At 38.0% G+C, this 14,721-nt stretch overlaps 1 protein-coding gene across 1 annotated transcript in view; it reads right to left on the reverse strand.

Moving 5' to 3' along the window:
* LOC106881788 (RING finger protein unkempt) overlaps positions 1-14,721 on the reverse strand; it is an 83,771-nt gene that overhangs the window by 51,541 nt on the left and 17,509 nt on the right. The window contains exon 3 of the mRNA XM_052976821.1: positions 3,449-3,726. Within this exon, the coding sequence (XP_052832781.1) occupies positions 3,449-3,726 (278 nt within the window). The remainder of the gene's footprint in view (positions 1-3,448; positions 3,727-14,721) is intronic.

Here is a 14,721-nt window from a genome sequence, read left to right on the forward strand (position 1 = left end):
AAAGAATCAATAAGTGAAAATAACCAATAAACTGATTCCTTATGGGATTTCCCAATCAAATTGCCAGCAAACCATTTTCAGCCAAACCAATTTCAACGGATTTCGCTCAAATCTGATGTCGATGTTACTTATTTTGGTTTGAAATAAAGCACTTAATCATTTAATAATCCTAGCTTAATCCCGAGCAGCGCCGGGTTATACTGCTAGTATATATATATGTATATATATATATATATATATACGTATGCCTGTATATACCTGAGATAATAGTTTCACTTTAGTAGTTTCAGTATTAATACAATACTGAAATAGTGGAAGAGATAAGAGATTGCTCTGGGCCTGCATTAGGTAAGAAGTTGAAAATTTTTTTGGCCCATGACACTACATGGATCTAAGTAAGGCATGTGTAAAATCTGAATGGAATCAGTTGTGTAGTTCTTGAGTTTTAGAGATTCACACACACACACACACACACACACACACACTCTCATCTAAATAGAGTGTGTCTATCAGTTATATAACAGATGGGCTATATACTTTATTATTCCAGTCAAACACTAATTGCTTTTGGGCACTGAACCTACTGAGAAGAACTGGTAGATGGACATAGTGTGAGAGGCTGTCATATATATATATATACATATATGTGTGTGTGTGTGCATGCATACGAATGTTTATGTTCCATATGAAACTGTTTGAACAAAAATGGTGACACTAAACTGACATTCCTTGCAGCCGTTGCTAGCATGGAAAAAAAATGGACCAGCCTTACAGAGGGAATTCAAATTGACAACAGCATGGTAGGTAAGGCAATCAAAAGCATAAGGGAAGGGAAAGCTGCAGATCCAGCAAGGATAGCTGTAGAGATGCTCAAAATATCTGGTGAGGTAGGGTCCTAGATTACCACCTAGATAGTCAAGATATGCAAGAAGCAATCATACTCAATGACTGGTGTAGCAGTACCATAGTGAACTGCTACAAAGGCAAAAGAAATGCCTCAAAGATAAGCAGTTATCCGGTTTCACCAGTCCTCAGTCAAATCGTCCAACCCATGCTAGCATGGAAAGCGGACATTAAACAATGATGATGATGATGATGAGAGCAATCAAATTACTAGATCAGGTTATAACAGTCAGAGATAGAAAGAGAGAGAGTGAGTTATAGCACAAGTGATTCACGACAAGGTAGACCTAGATGAGGTGTAGTGTAGTTTTTTTATGTTTGGAAGAGGTACCACAAATGCAAACTTCCTAGTGAGGTAGAAGAAATACATAGCCTAGAGCAAACCATTATTCCTGGCCTTCATTGACCTGAAGAAGGTGTCTGACAAGGTACCATGCACAGTAATCTGGTGGTCACTAAGAAAACCAGGTGTTGATGAATGGCTTGTGAGAACTGTACAAGCCATGTACAAAGATGCAGTAAGTAACGTGAGAGTCAACAACAACTTCAGTGAGGAATTTAGCATGAGGGTTAGAGTTCATTAAGGCTCAGTCTTCAGTCCCCTCCTATTCATTGCAGTCTTTCTGGCCATCACAGAAGTTTAAGACTGGTTATCCATGAAAACTTCTATACACTGGTGATCTAGTACTTATAGCTGATTCTACAGGAGAATTAGAGAAGAAATTCAAGGCATGGAAGCTAAACCTAGAATCAAGAGGTCTTAAGATAGTCTTAGCAAAGATGAAGATTTTAGTATGTAGGAAAGAAGACAAGACACTGGTAGCTTCAGAGAAATGGCTTTGCTCAGTATGCAGAAAAGGAGTTTGTATAAATTCCATACACTGTACTCCATGTAAGCTACAAACACACAAATGACGTAATGGAATCACAGGCAGACTGGCAGAAAACATAAGCTTTATATGTGATAGATGTATTGGAGCAGCATGTACTATGAACACACCAGAAATAGACTCTTGAATGCCTGAATGGCTTACTAGAAGTAGTTGATAGCTTTTGCTACTTAGGAGATATAATCAACAAGGGAGATGGTTGTTCTGAAAATATAAGTAGCCAGAGTAAAAACAGATTGGAGAAAAGTTCAGAGAGCTACTACTGCTGCTGGCAACAAAGGTCTTTTCCATACAAAGTAATGACAGATTATATAAAGCTTTTGTTAGAACTGTAATGCTGAACGGTAGTGATACATGGGCCTTCAAAGTAGAGGACATGGAAAGATTAGAAAGAAGTAAAGTGAGCATGTTCAGTTGGATGTGCAATCTTAGTGTGCATGAGTGACATAGGATATATGTGCTGTGAGAAAAACTGGGAATAAAAGGAATCAGATGGAGTGTGCAAGAAAGAAGACTGGATTGGTATGGACATGTGATGTATAAAGAAGTGGCACTCAATGCGAATGGAGCTTGCAGAAGAGGGAGATCCAGGAAGACATAGGACAAAGTGGTGAAGGCTGATCACAAGACATCTGCTACTCTTCCACCCACAGAGCAACATGAAATGAAGTGTTTTGCTCAAGAATACATTGTGCTGTCCAACCTGGGAATCGAACCCATGATGTAGCAATCATGAATGTAACACCCTAACCACTCCTGTATTCATCCCAAGTTAGTCATGGCAACCAAAGTTCCAGTACTCTACTTAGCAGCAGCAGGAGAGAGAATGGGCCCTCCCAGGTCATATAGAGAGTGATAGAGAAAGTTTAAGTGCACAGGACCTGCCCAAGGTATGTATATACTAAGCTATGTTTATACAAACATACCAGCTGGTTCACACCAACTAAAGTATATATACCGATATACATAGTTACAGACAAGGCAGTGAGCTGGCAAAATCGTTAGCATGCTGGCCGAAATGCTTAGCAGCATTTTGTCTACCGTTACATTCTGAATTCAATTTCCGCCGAGGTCGACTTTGCCTTTCATCCTCTCGGGGTCGATTAAATAAGTACCAGTTATGCACTGGGGTCGATGAAATCGACTTAATCCCTTCGTCTATCTTTGTTTGTCCCCTCTATGTTTAGCCCCCTGTGGGCAATAAAAAAAAAATATATAGTTACAGATATTTTAGTAAGCCCTTCTGAAATCTTGATTATATTGAAAATTACTCAAATCATGAAGGAGCCATCTACTTGTTAGAAATATTAACATGAAAGAACTAATTACTAGATAATAAGCAAAATAGAATATATTACTGCATTAACCCATTACATCCCATAATTCTATTAACTGGAATTTTTTTATGAAACTTTGATTTCTAGCATAAAACAGCCTTAGAAACACGCTGGAATGATCAAAATAACATTTTAAATAGAAATAAGCGAGATATTGGGTGAAAAATTAGCAAACCTCATTTGAATATCAGAGAAATATACCTAGTAGATATAGCAAAAAGGTTAGATATGTGTAAATATGTGAGATCATTGGTAGGTAATGGGTTAATTTAACAATTGGACAAAAAAAAAAATAAAGAAAATATAAATCATACAAACCATTCCATCTAGGGTCTTCAGTTAAAGCCCTTTCTTTTTCTAAACTGCTCGATGTTACTGTTTGTAAAGTTTTCTCAGTAGTGTCCATCATTTGGAGTTCCCTAATGTCATATACTGGTGGCCTCAGGTCATGTGCTCCATGAGCAAATGCACAATGTGGGCCATTCTTGACACAATGGCCTTTGGAATCTGTTTCGTATATACAGGTCCCTGTTTTGTAATACCTTAAATGATACCTTCTCTCTGTATCTCCTGCAGTCCGATGTAAAAAGGGACACCTAGAAACAAAAAGAAAGAAACAAAAATTGCATTATCTTGAAAAATTGTATTTCAAAGTAAATGCACAAAAGCATATATACACACATATATACACCTGCACAGATGCACACAAACAAGCACACACAACATACAAATACAAACATGCCACTCCTCTATATCTATCTATCTATCTGGATACGCATACATGTATATATTAGAAACTGATGATTTACTCCATGGCAACAAACACTGCTACATGTTATTCTTTTACTTGTTTCAGTCATTTGACTGCAGTCATGCTGGAGCACCACCTTAAAGGGTTTTAATCGAAGAAATTGACCCTGGACTTATTCTTTGTAAGCCTAGTACTTATTCTATTGGTCTTTTATTGAACTGCTAAGTTACGGGGATGTAAACACACCAACATCGGTTGTCAGGTGATGGTAGTGGGGCAAACACAGATACACATAAATATATATATACGACAGGCTTCTTTCAGTTTCCATCTACCAAATCCACTCACAAGGCTTTGGTCGACCCATGGCTACAGTAGAAGACACTTGCCCAAGGTGCCATGCAATGGGACTGAACCCAAAACCATATAGTTGAGAAGCAAGCTTCTTATCACACAGCCATGCCTCTGTTAGTGGAACATCACTGCGGCAAGTGATGAAGTTTAGATATTTTCAAGCTATATTCATGAGGGATAGAAAGCAGGCAGGAGCCTGAATTAGATGATAGACTTACAAGTGCAGGTACAGAAACATACCAGCTCCAGTAATATTTGAAAGATTAATATTATGTGTTGAAAATTAGTCTTTTATAATAGTACAAATATTTCTTAAGGATTTGTCAGTGGTATGTCAATCAGATTGATTTGTTATGTAGTTATTTTAGATAATCAAGTAAATACTAGCCAGAAGAGGAAAGACTGATAAAAAAGCCAAACATACTATCTTCAATTTGGTTTTTGTGCCTATCCTCACCTATGGTCATGAATGTTGGATAATGACCAAAAGAATATGATTGTGAATATAAGCAGCCAAAATAGGGTTCCTCTGAAGGGTCTCTAGAGTAATGTTACTCAACAGGGTGCATAGCTTAGAGATCAAGGAGTCTCTCCAGGCTGAGTTACTATTTCTCCATATTGGGAAGTCACAGCGCTGGTTCTGTGGACATGAGATTAGAATGCCATAGGAAAGAATGCCAGGAGACCTAGGAATAGCCCAAGAATGAGATGGTTGGATAACATCCTTAGTCTCAGTTGGTCATACTTGTGAATCCAGCTGTAAAGTGTAATGATGGAGATGGGATCTGATAGAGATTAGATCTGAGGACTCTACAGTTACAGTGCTCCCAGGAATAAGGCGCTGAGAAAAGAAGATGGATGGATGGTTATACAGACATTCTTACCATGTGCCCTCCATCAAGAGATCTTTCAACAACAACCACAGTTAATGATTATTTCAGTTTTGGTACAAAGCAAATGATTTTAGGCGGAGGGGTTAGTTGATTACATTGACACAAGTGCTTAACTGTTACTTCATCAACCCCAAAAGGATGAAAGACAAAGTCAACCCTGGCAAAATTTGAACTTGGAATGTAAAAAAACTGAAGAAATACAAGAGCATTTTGTCAAACATATTAATGGACCTGCCAGCTCTGCCCTTATAATCATATTTAAAAATGGTCTCAAATTTTGGCCAGCAATTTCAGGGAGGGGGTAAATGGATTTCATCAAACCCAGTGTTCAACTGGCACTTATTTGATTGATCCTGAGGGGATTGAAAGGTAAAGTAAACCTCAGCAGAATTTGAACTCAGAACATAAAAACAGATGAAATGCTGCTAAACATTTTGCCCGGTGTGCTAACGATTCTACCAACACGCCACCTTAATCACATTTAACAATGTAATACAATTGACATCATTTGTGCCATAACACACCTAACACTGTTGATGATCTCTGCAATACATGCGTAATACAACTAACAGTACCTATTACTATTTAGCTACATAAGTGAGATTCAAACCCAGAACCTTGAGAAAATGAATCCCCAGTCAGTTATATTACTGATCCAAATGGTGAGTCATATCTCTGTAGTGCTTATTTACTACTGGAGGCATTAGGCATTAACCCTTTAACACATAAGCCGGCCATACCCAGCCAAAATATTCTATTTGCTTTTTGTTCAAACTAGCCAGATGTCAGCTCTCACACCAACCCTACAATATCATTCTAAAGATTAACAGTTACCTCATTAAAATCTCAAAATTACAAAATAATGCATGTTGATGGCATGATTAATTCAAAACAACGTGAATAAATAAGCATTACTTTTGATAGAATAATGTGAATGCTAAAGGATTGAACCCTTTTGTTACAAACCTACATATAACCTTAATTCAACGAAATAAACTTCTTGCTTTAAAATTATCTAAATTAAAACCTTCCATCAATGTTTCCTATAAATTTATGTTCCAAACACCAGCTTAATAATATTCTCTCTTTTACTTGTTTCAGTCATTTGACTGTGGCCATGCTGGAGCACCGCCTTTAGTCGAGCAAATCGACCCCAGGATTTATACTTTGGAAGCCTAGTACTTATTCTATCGGTCTCTTTTTGCCGAACCGCTAAGTTACGGGGGATGTAAACATACCAGCATCAGTTGTCAAGCGATGTTGGGGGGCGGGACAAACATAGACACACACATACATACATATATATACATATATACGACGGGCTTCTTTCAGTTTCCGTCTACCAAATCCATTCACAAGGCTTTGGTGGGCCTGAAGCTATAATAGAAGACACTTGCCTAAGGTGCCATGCAGTGGGACTGAACCCGGAACTATGTGGTTGTTAAGCAAGCTACTTACCACACAGCCACTACGAATACATTATTTTACTAAATTCTTCATTATTTTCAAATTTAATTCTAAGACAGTGAATTTCAACAGAAATATGACAACAAAAGAGTTAAGGGCTAAGTATCTGTCTGTAGTGGGAACAAAGTGTATAGTAAGGGCCGAGGTATATAACACTGAGCCTTCAACGTATAGATAGGCTGTTTGTTCCAATAAATGATGGATAAGAGAATGCATTTTTTGATAGTGTTTGTTTTTGTTTAGATTTGGTTTGTTATCAATTAAGACATGATGGTGTCCAAGCATGACCACAATCAAACATCTAAAACCTTGTAAAAGAATATTCAAATGGAGAGTAGGGTGGGGGGTTACATTACAGTGTTAAGGGAAAGAAGAAATTAAAACAAAAGTGGAGAGAAATGGAAATAGAATAAAAACAAGTGAAGCACTAATGATAGAGAGAGAGAGGAGGGGGAGAGACTGGAGGGTGAAGAGTGATAGGACTACTGAAAAAAATGATTTGAGCCAAAGAATTTCATCATTCAGATGGTTTTAACATCAATAAATCTATTTGGCCATATCTAGCACCACAGCAAAAAAAAAGTAGAAGCGTAGAAGCATAAAAGAGATTGGGTTGGATTGCTGATGAAAATAGTTTAAGTAAAAAAAGAAGAAAAAAAATTAGATTATTCATTTTCCAGCAAATAACTGAAAAATAGCATTCAAACCACTCTCTCATATCACATCATATTGTCTTAAATAAAGCAAGGAAAACTAATAATATAGTTGTAAACTATCCCTGAAAAGACGAGAGAGTCATGGTTGGAGCGACTTTGATCATTAGGTTGCCTGATCAGGTCTGACCTGAGGCTAAATGTCAACAATCTCACACAAGCAACGACAGAGCTTCTTTAGGATTGCTCAACCTGCAAGAAAACACTCTGAAATTCTGCTGCCGCTATCTTAAAAAGGAAGTACACATAGGTCATGCCATTTGAATATATGCCTAATTTGAAAGTAAGATGAGGTGGTCATTGCTAGAACACATTTGATCATACATCTGACAATTCAGGGTTAACCAACAGTATTAGTTAGGTTCATGTGATGACTGCACATTACTTAATTTTTCAGCATTCAGATTACCCTGTCTTATGGAATGTTTATTTATTCACAGCAGGACTTGTGATGATTTGCTGTACTTGAGAAGTACACGTCGAACTAAGTATAATAAAAAAAATCTAAAAAAAAAAAAAAAAAATCTAAAAAAAAAAAAAAAAAATCTGTCATGCATACATACAGGCATGTCCTTTGTGGCTGTGTCCCCACTCCCTCTCTCAGGTGAGAGGTTTTTGCCTTGCAGGTGCTGGTGCCATGTAAAATGCACTCATGCCAGTGGCACATACAAGGCACTCAGCACACTCCGTAAAGTGGTTGGCATTAGGAAGGGCATCTGGTCATAGAAACCGTGCCAAAACAGAGAGGTGAAACCCAGACAGCTCCTGCCAAACTATCTGACCCATGCCATCAAGGAGAACGGACGTCAAATGATGATGATGATGACGACGATGACGATGATGATTGTTTTGAATTAATTTGTGCGTTGTCTCATAGCTTCGAGATTCTGATGATGTAATTGTTTATGCTGAGGATGACATTGTAGGATAAGTGTGAGAAGCCGGATCTGGTTTGATATCAACATAAAATAGGTAGAATATTCTGACCTGATATGGCTGGTTTAAATGCTAAAGGGTTAAAGACATACATACATACATAGGCAACGGCATGGAACCTTGGGCAAGTGCCTACTACTACAGCCCAGCCCAAAGCTGAAAAAAAACCTTGTGACAGGATTTGGTAGGAACTGAAAGAAGCCTGTTGTGAGTATGTGTCACCATTATACAACTAATGTCTGGTCATGGAGTAATATTACCTTGCTTAGAAACAGTTGGGGGTTGGTGACAGGAAGGGCATCTTCTTGTAGAATATCTGCCTCAACAAACTCCATCCAACCCATGCTGGCATGGAAAAGTGGATGTTAAAATATGATGATGATAAATTACAGCTAACCCTTTCAAAAACTTCAGCTATTAGTAACCACCAAATGAGCCTTTAAATTGTCAATTGATCAGACAGAAATAGCAACCAAATTCCCTTAAATCACATCTAAAAACACAAATGAAATAGTAGACAGGTGAAGGAAGAGAGAGAGGGGGAGATGGTGTTGGGAAAGAGAAGAGGATAAACAGCAAGATGGTCATGATTGGAACGCCCTTGATCATAAGAATGCTTGCTCAATCAAGGCTGACATGAGATTTATAATAAATAACTGCTTATAATATTAACTACTGTTATTACTACAACTACTACTGCTGTGTATATTTGTCCTAATTACTGATACTTTTAATTGCTGTCAATGAGGTAACTCTTTCAAGTCCAAAGTTAATAAAGATATAACAACTAGTGCATATAAATTACTTCTGTCAAGTTGACAGTGTCAGTTACGTTTAACCACAGGATTACAATTTAAGAGTTAGACCACCTGGTTGAACTACATTTACACACAGCAGCCAAGTAGTGGATGCACACTATAAAGCTGCTCAATCTGCTAGAAATAGAAACCAAATCTCCCTCAAAACATACCACCCAACTGTCTTTGAAAAAAAGGACACACTGAATGTAGTTCTGTATCCATTATATCTGAAGTGGACACTGACATGGATGAGTGGTTAAGATGCTTGCTTTACAATCATGAGGCCCCAAGTTTGATCCCACAAAGTGACATCAAGGGTAAATGTCTATAGCATAGCCATAGGTCAACCAAAGCCTTGTAAGTGAAATCGCTTGGACAGAAACTGTATGGATTGTATTCGTGGTTTAAAGGTCCATTCTTGTCACATATTATTGTGCTGATTCAGTTTGGAATTTACATTAATCCTTTAGCATTTAAACCAGTGGTTCTCAACCATTTTCTCTATGGACCGCATTGATTCCTATTTTACTTGATTGGACCCCCATAACAGTTGAATCATCATCATCATCGTTTAACATCCGCTTTCCATGCTAGCATGGGTTGGACGATTTGACTGAGGACTGGTGAAACCAGATGGCTACACCAGGCTCCAATCTGATTTGGCAGAGTTTCTACAGCTGGATGCCCTTCCTAACGCCAACCACTCAGAGAGTTTTTAAAAAAATGTTTTTAAAAAATCCTATAATACTTTCATAATTAAATATTATTAGGAAATATATAGAAAAATTGCTAAAATATTTTGTGTATTATTATTATTATTATTCAGTAGTCCTATTTTTATCAGATGCTTTCACTACACAACCAACCGCAGCTCTGTGTGCCTTGGGTATGCACTGTGGTTTGTTGTGATGATCTTATTGTTACTGTACTGAAAGTGTTTTACATAGGATGTGTGCGGAGCCCAATAGTGCTATTTTCTGTATGTTATATATATATCTGTAAGTCCTGGTGTTTTTGTTATAACACCAGACAAAATGTTAGCAGCATTTCATCCATCTCTATGTTCTGAGTTGAAATTCCGCCATGATTGACTTTGTCTTTCATTCTTTCAGAGTCGACAAAATAAATACTAGTCATGCACTGGGGGTGATGTAATTAACTAGATCCCTTGCACCAAAAATTTCAGGCCTTCTACCATAAGTGGAAATGGTTATTGTTGTTATTATTATTATTCACAATTCTTATTTCTTTACAATTATACACATCTTAAGCATCTCAACTAAATTTTTTTATTTTTAATGTCCACATTCTTGATATATTTATTTCTTTATAAATCAGTCTTGAAATGCAATTTACTGAAACTAAACTCTTGACCTTTAAGGTTAGCAGTTCAGCATCTTAGCTTCACTGGCCACTGTCTGACTTAGCTGTCTGCTTTTCCATTGGAAAGCATTTCTAGTTGTGACTGAGTTATATAAATAAGAAGTTTCCCTCTCCTAAACAGGTCTATCAAGTCACCCAATCATGTCTTCAGTCACGTTTATATGTGTATTTGGCAAAAGCTGGCAAAGGTCATAGAAGAGACACAACTTTCCTCACTCACACACCCACCTTCCCCCCTCTATAATTGCTCTAATTTCTCCTGTTAACACTTAAGAGGCTATATTCTTAAAAGTATTAAAATCCAGACTATGAAGAAAATGAAACTCGAGTGATGGCCTGCATCAGCAACAATCAGCCCATAACAGATTTCGATAGGTTGGAGGACCTGTAACCATTAAATCTTTCATCTCCCATGGCAACTGAACTGATGACAAAGGCATTCAGGTCAACAGTGTGGTGATGTAACAGTCACTACTGAAAACAACAAGCTAAAACAAAGAAAAACAATTAAATACAGAATTTCCTGTTTGGTTTATTAAGGGAGGAAGGAGAGTAGCCATGACATTTGCAGGCTCATTGAGATCAACAAGGTTGATGGTCATCTTGAATTTATTTGTGTCAACACTGACCTAGACTAGGTTGAGCTACCTCCAGCAAGTAAATTCACAGTGGCTGTGAAGTTGAGAAGCTTGTTTCCCAACCAAGTGGTCTTGGGCATCTTAGACAAGTGTCTTCTACTATAGCCCACAAGCCAATCAAAGATTTGTGATTGGTAAATAAAGATGAACGAAGTCTAATGTGTGTGTGTGTGTGTGTGTGTGTGTGTGTGTGTGTATTTAGAGAGAGAGTTGATAAAGGAAAAGAAAAATGGATTTAGTATGAATATTCAGCATGATGATCGTTTTGACACATCTTGTATCTGTCCCACAGGATATTGTGCATCTGGTTGCATTGCATCTATCAGTGCAGCCTGTGTCACTTCAGATGCTTGGCATAGAAAAATATCCAGAGCAACATGCCAAGGGCGTCTCAGCATACCTAGTGGGACATTGTTCTACACCAAGCAACTGAAGTAACACAGCCTGCACTGATTGATGCAACGCAAACAAATGCACAATATCGTATGGGACAGATGCAGGATGTGTCGAAACAATCGTCATGCTGAATAAATCTACCTTCTGTTCCTTTATTGACTATAAATTCAACAAACACTGCTGATTTCCTGATGCAGATCCAGTGAAAATTATATTGTTACTGTGGATGACATCAGGTAGCCCAAAGTCCAAATAGTTATGTATGTATGTGTGTGTGTGTGTGTGTGTGTGTGTGTGTGTGTGTGTGTGTGTGTGTGTGTGTGTGTGTGTGTAATGTATGGAGGTGTGGTTAATTTTATTGGTTTCTTTCTTCATAGGTACTGGCATGGTTGTGTGATTAAGAAACTCACTTTGCAACTACGTGGTTTTGGGTTCAATCCCACTGAGTGAAACTTTAGACAAGTGTCTTCTACTATAAGCTCTGGGCCAACCAGAGCCTTGAAAATGAATTCACGCAACTGAAACTGTATGGAAGCCCATCATGAATATACAGACAGACTGACATATATATCTCCTTTCTACAATAAGCACAAGGCTTGAAATTTAGCAGAAGAGGTGGCTAGTCGGTTATAGCGATACCAGTGTTAAACTGTGCTTATTTTACCAAATCTGAAAGCGTGAAAGGCAAAGTTGACCTCGGCAGAATTTGAACTCAGAATATAAAACCCAGAAGACTATATGTGTGTGTGTATGTGTGCTTGTCAAGCCACCACGATCACAACCACTACTTGACAACAGGTGCTGGTTTATTTACATGCCAGTAACTTAGTGGCTTGGCAAAAGAGACTGATAGAATAAGTATCAGACTTTAAAAAGAAAATACATAAGTATTGGGGGCGATTTGTTCAACTAAAACACTTTGAGGTAGTGCCCCAGCATGGCCGCGTTCCAATGACTAAAACAAGTAAAAGATAAAAGAAAGTAAAGTTGTCAACCCTTGACAGAAACATCACAGTTTCCAGTGACAGCTGATGTACAGCACAATCATTTGATCATTATAAACAAATCATTTGTGCAGATTGTTCAGCAAGAACTTACAGAACCCTCACCCGTCATCTATGACAGGAGAGTCCAACCTGGTGGGAGTTAAGACAGACTTAGCAGCTATTTCAAATAGGTAGATGTCCATGTAGAGGTTCCATCATGAGTTCATACAGGGGCTGACAGTGGTTCTGTTTGCATACTAAACAAAGCAGAGCTAGGATATTACTGGTTATGATTATCATATAACGAAGACCCATAATTCTGTCTAATGCTCAAAAAGGCCCTGAAGCTATGGAAGTTAAAAAAATCAATGGACCACCAACTAATCACACTGATGTGAGTTCAAACCTTACAGCAGTTTTGTAGTGAACTCCAGGATGTGATACGGCTTGTAGTTGTGACTATCAAAAGACTTCTATCAACGTGCAAAAGGAACACTGCAAGTTGTCATTTAAAGACACTATATACCTCATACAGTAATTATTCATATATAATACGCACTTTTGTCATGAAAATCCTGCTTCCCAACTATGTGGTTCTGGTAGGTGGAAACAGAAAGAAACCCGCCATATATAGAAACTCTGCCAAATCAGATTGGAGTCTGGTGTAGCCATCTGGTTCACCAGTCCTCAGTCAAATCGTCCAACCCATGCTAGCGTGGAAAGCGGACATTAAACGATGATGATGATGTATGTGTGTCTTTGTGTCTGTGTTTGTTCCCCACTATCATTTGACAACCAGTGTCGGTATGTTTATGTTCCCATAAGTATGTTTATGTTCCCATAACTTAGCAGTTTGGCAAAAAGGACTGATAGAACAAGTACCATGCTTACAAAAAAAAAGTATTGGGAGTCGATTCGTTTGACTAAAAATTCTCCAATGTGCTGCTCCAGCATGGTCGCAGTCTAATGACTGAAACAGGCAAAAGAGAAAAAAAAGAACGTGCAACTTCCTCCATGTTGACGTTATAGCAGCAGCAGATGCATTTTTACAACCTGCATCGCTAAAGGTTAAAGGTCACTTTCCAATTTCTTTTTCTTTTATTTAGGACTGTGGCCATGCTGGGGTACCACCTTAAAGGGTTTAGTGGAATAAATCAACCCCAGTAATTTTTCTAAATCAGACTTATTTTATTGATTTCTTTGGCTGAACTGCTAAGTTATGGGAATGTGAACAAACCAACACTGAATATCAAGCAGTGGTACGAACAATCACAAACAGACACACAAACACATCAGGCTTCTTTCAGTTTCCATCTACCAAATTCACTCACAAGGCTTTGGTTGGCCCTGGGCTATAGTAAAAGACACTTGCCTAAGCTGCCATAGAGGGGAACTAAACCTGGAACCATGTGGTTGAGAAGTAAACCCCTTACCACATAGCTAAGCCTGCACCTCCTCAACACACAACTACACCTGTGCCACCTTACCACACTGCCATGCCTGCACCTATGTAAATTATTTTATGCAGCAATTGCAACAAATCTGGCTTAACACACCTTTTCCCACCCATCATAACCCTAAAGAAAAATCTGTGCATCTCTCTAATTTTCAGCAGAAATCTTTTCCTGGTGACAAGTATGTGTGCACCAAATGTTATAAGAATAATAATTAATGTGTGAAGAAAAAGTTGCTTAAAATAAATGCAGTAAAAATAATTACTAACTACTGCATAATTTTAAGCAACTAACCTTTTGTGCACACATGTACAATTCAGATGAAATAGTGCACAAGAGATATTGTTCAGGGATTTTATTAGTTATAATTACAAGTGCACAGTTTGCTAAGGTGCAACCATGGCTGTATAAGAAGTCTGCTTCTCAACTACATTGTTCCAGGTTCAGTCCCACTGTGTTGCACTTTGGGCAAGTGTTTTCTACTGTAGCCCCAGGCTAATTAATCAAAGCCTTATGAGTTTATTTAGTAGACAGAAACTGAAAAATTTTAAAAGTGTGTGTGTGTGTGTGTGTGTGTATGTGCGTATGTGTATTCTCTTTAGGAATATTGGCTCGAGGCACAACAGATTAAAGCTATAAAAAATAGCACGTAAATATTGAGTTGAAAAACCCTTCCGGAAAGAAAAAGTCAAAGGCTGCCCAGAGGACTTGAACCCACATCGCCTGTAGTCATGACAGTCAACAGACAGCCTCAACATTTTCTATCCAAAAGGGATTTCCAACCCGATATCTAAATACTATTTATAGCTTTATGTCATGT

The sequence above is a fragment of the Octopus bimaculoides genome, chromosome 25 (genome assembly GCF_001194135.2).
Source record: "Octopus bimaculoides isolate UCB-OBI-ISO-001 chromosome 25, ASM119413v2, whole genome shotgun sequence".
NCBI lineage: Eukaryota > Metazoa > Mollusca > Cephalopoda > Octopoda > Octopodidae > Octopus > Octopus bimaculoides.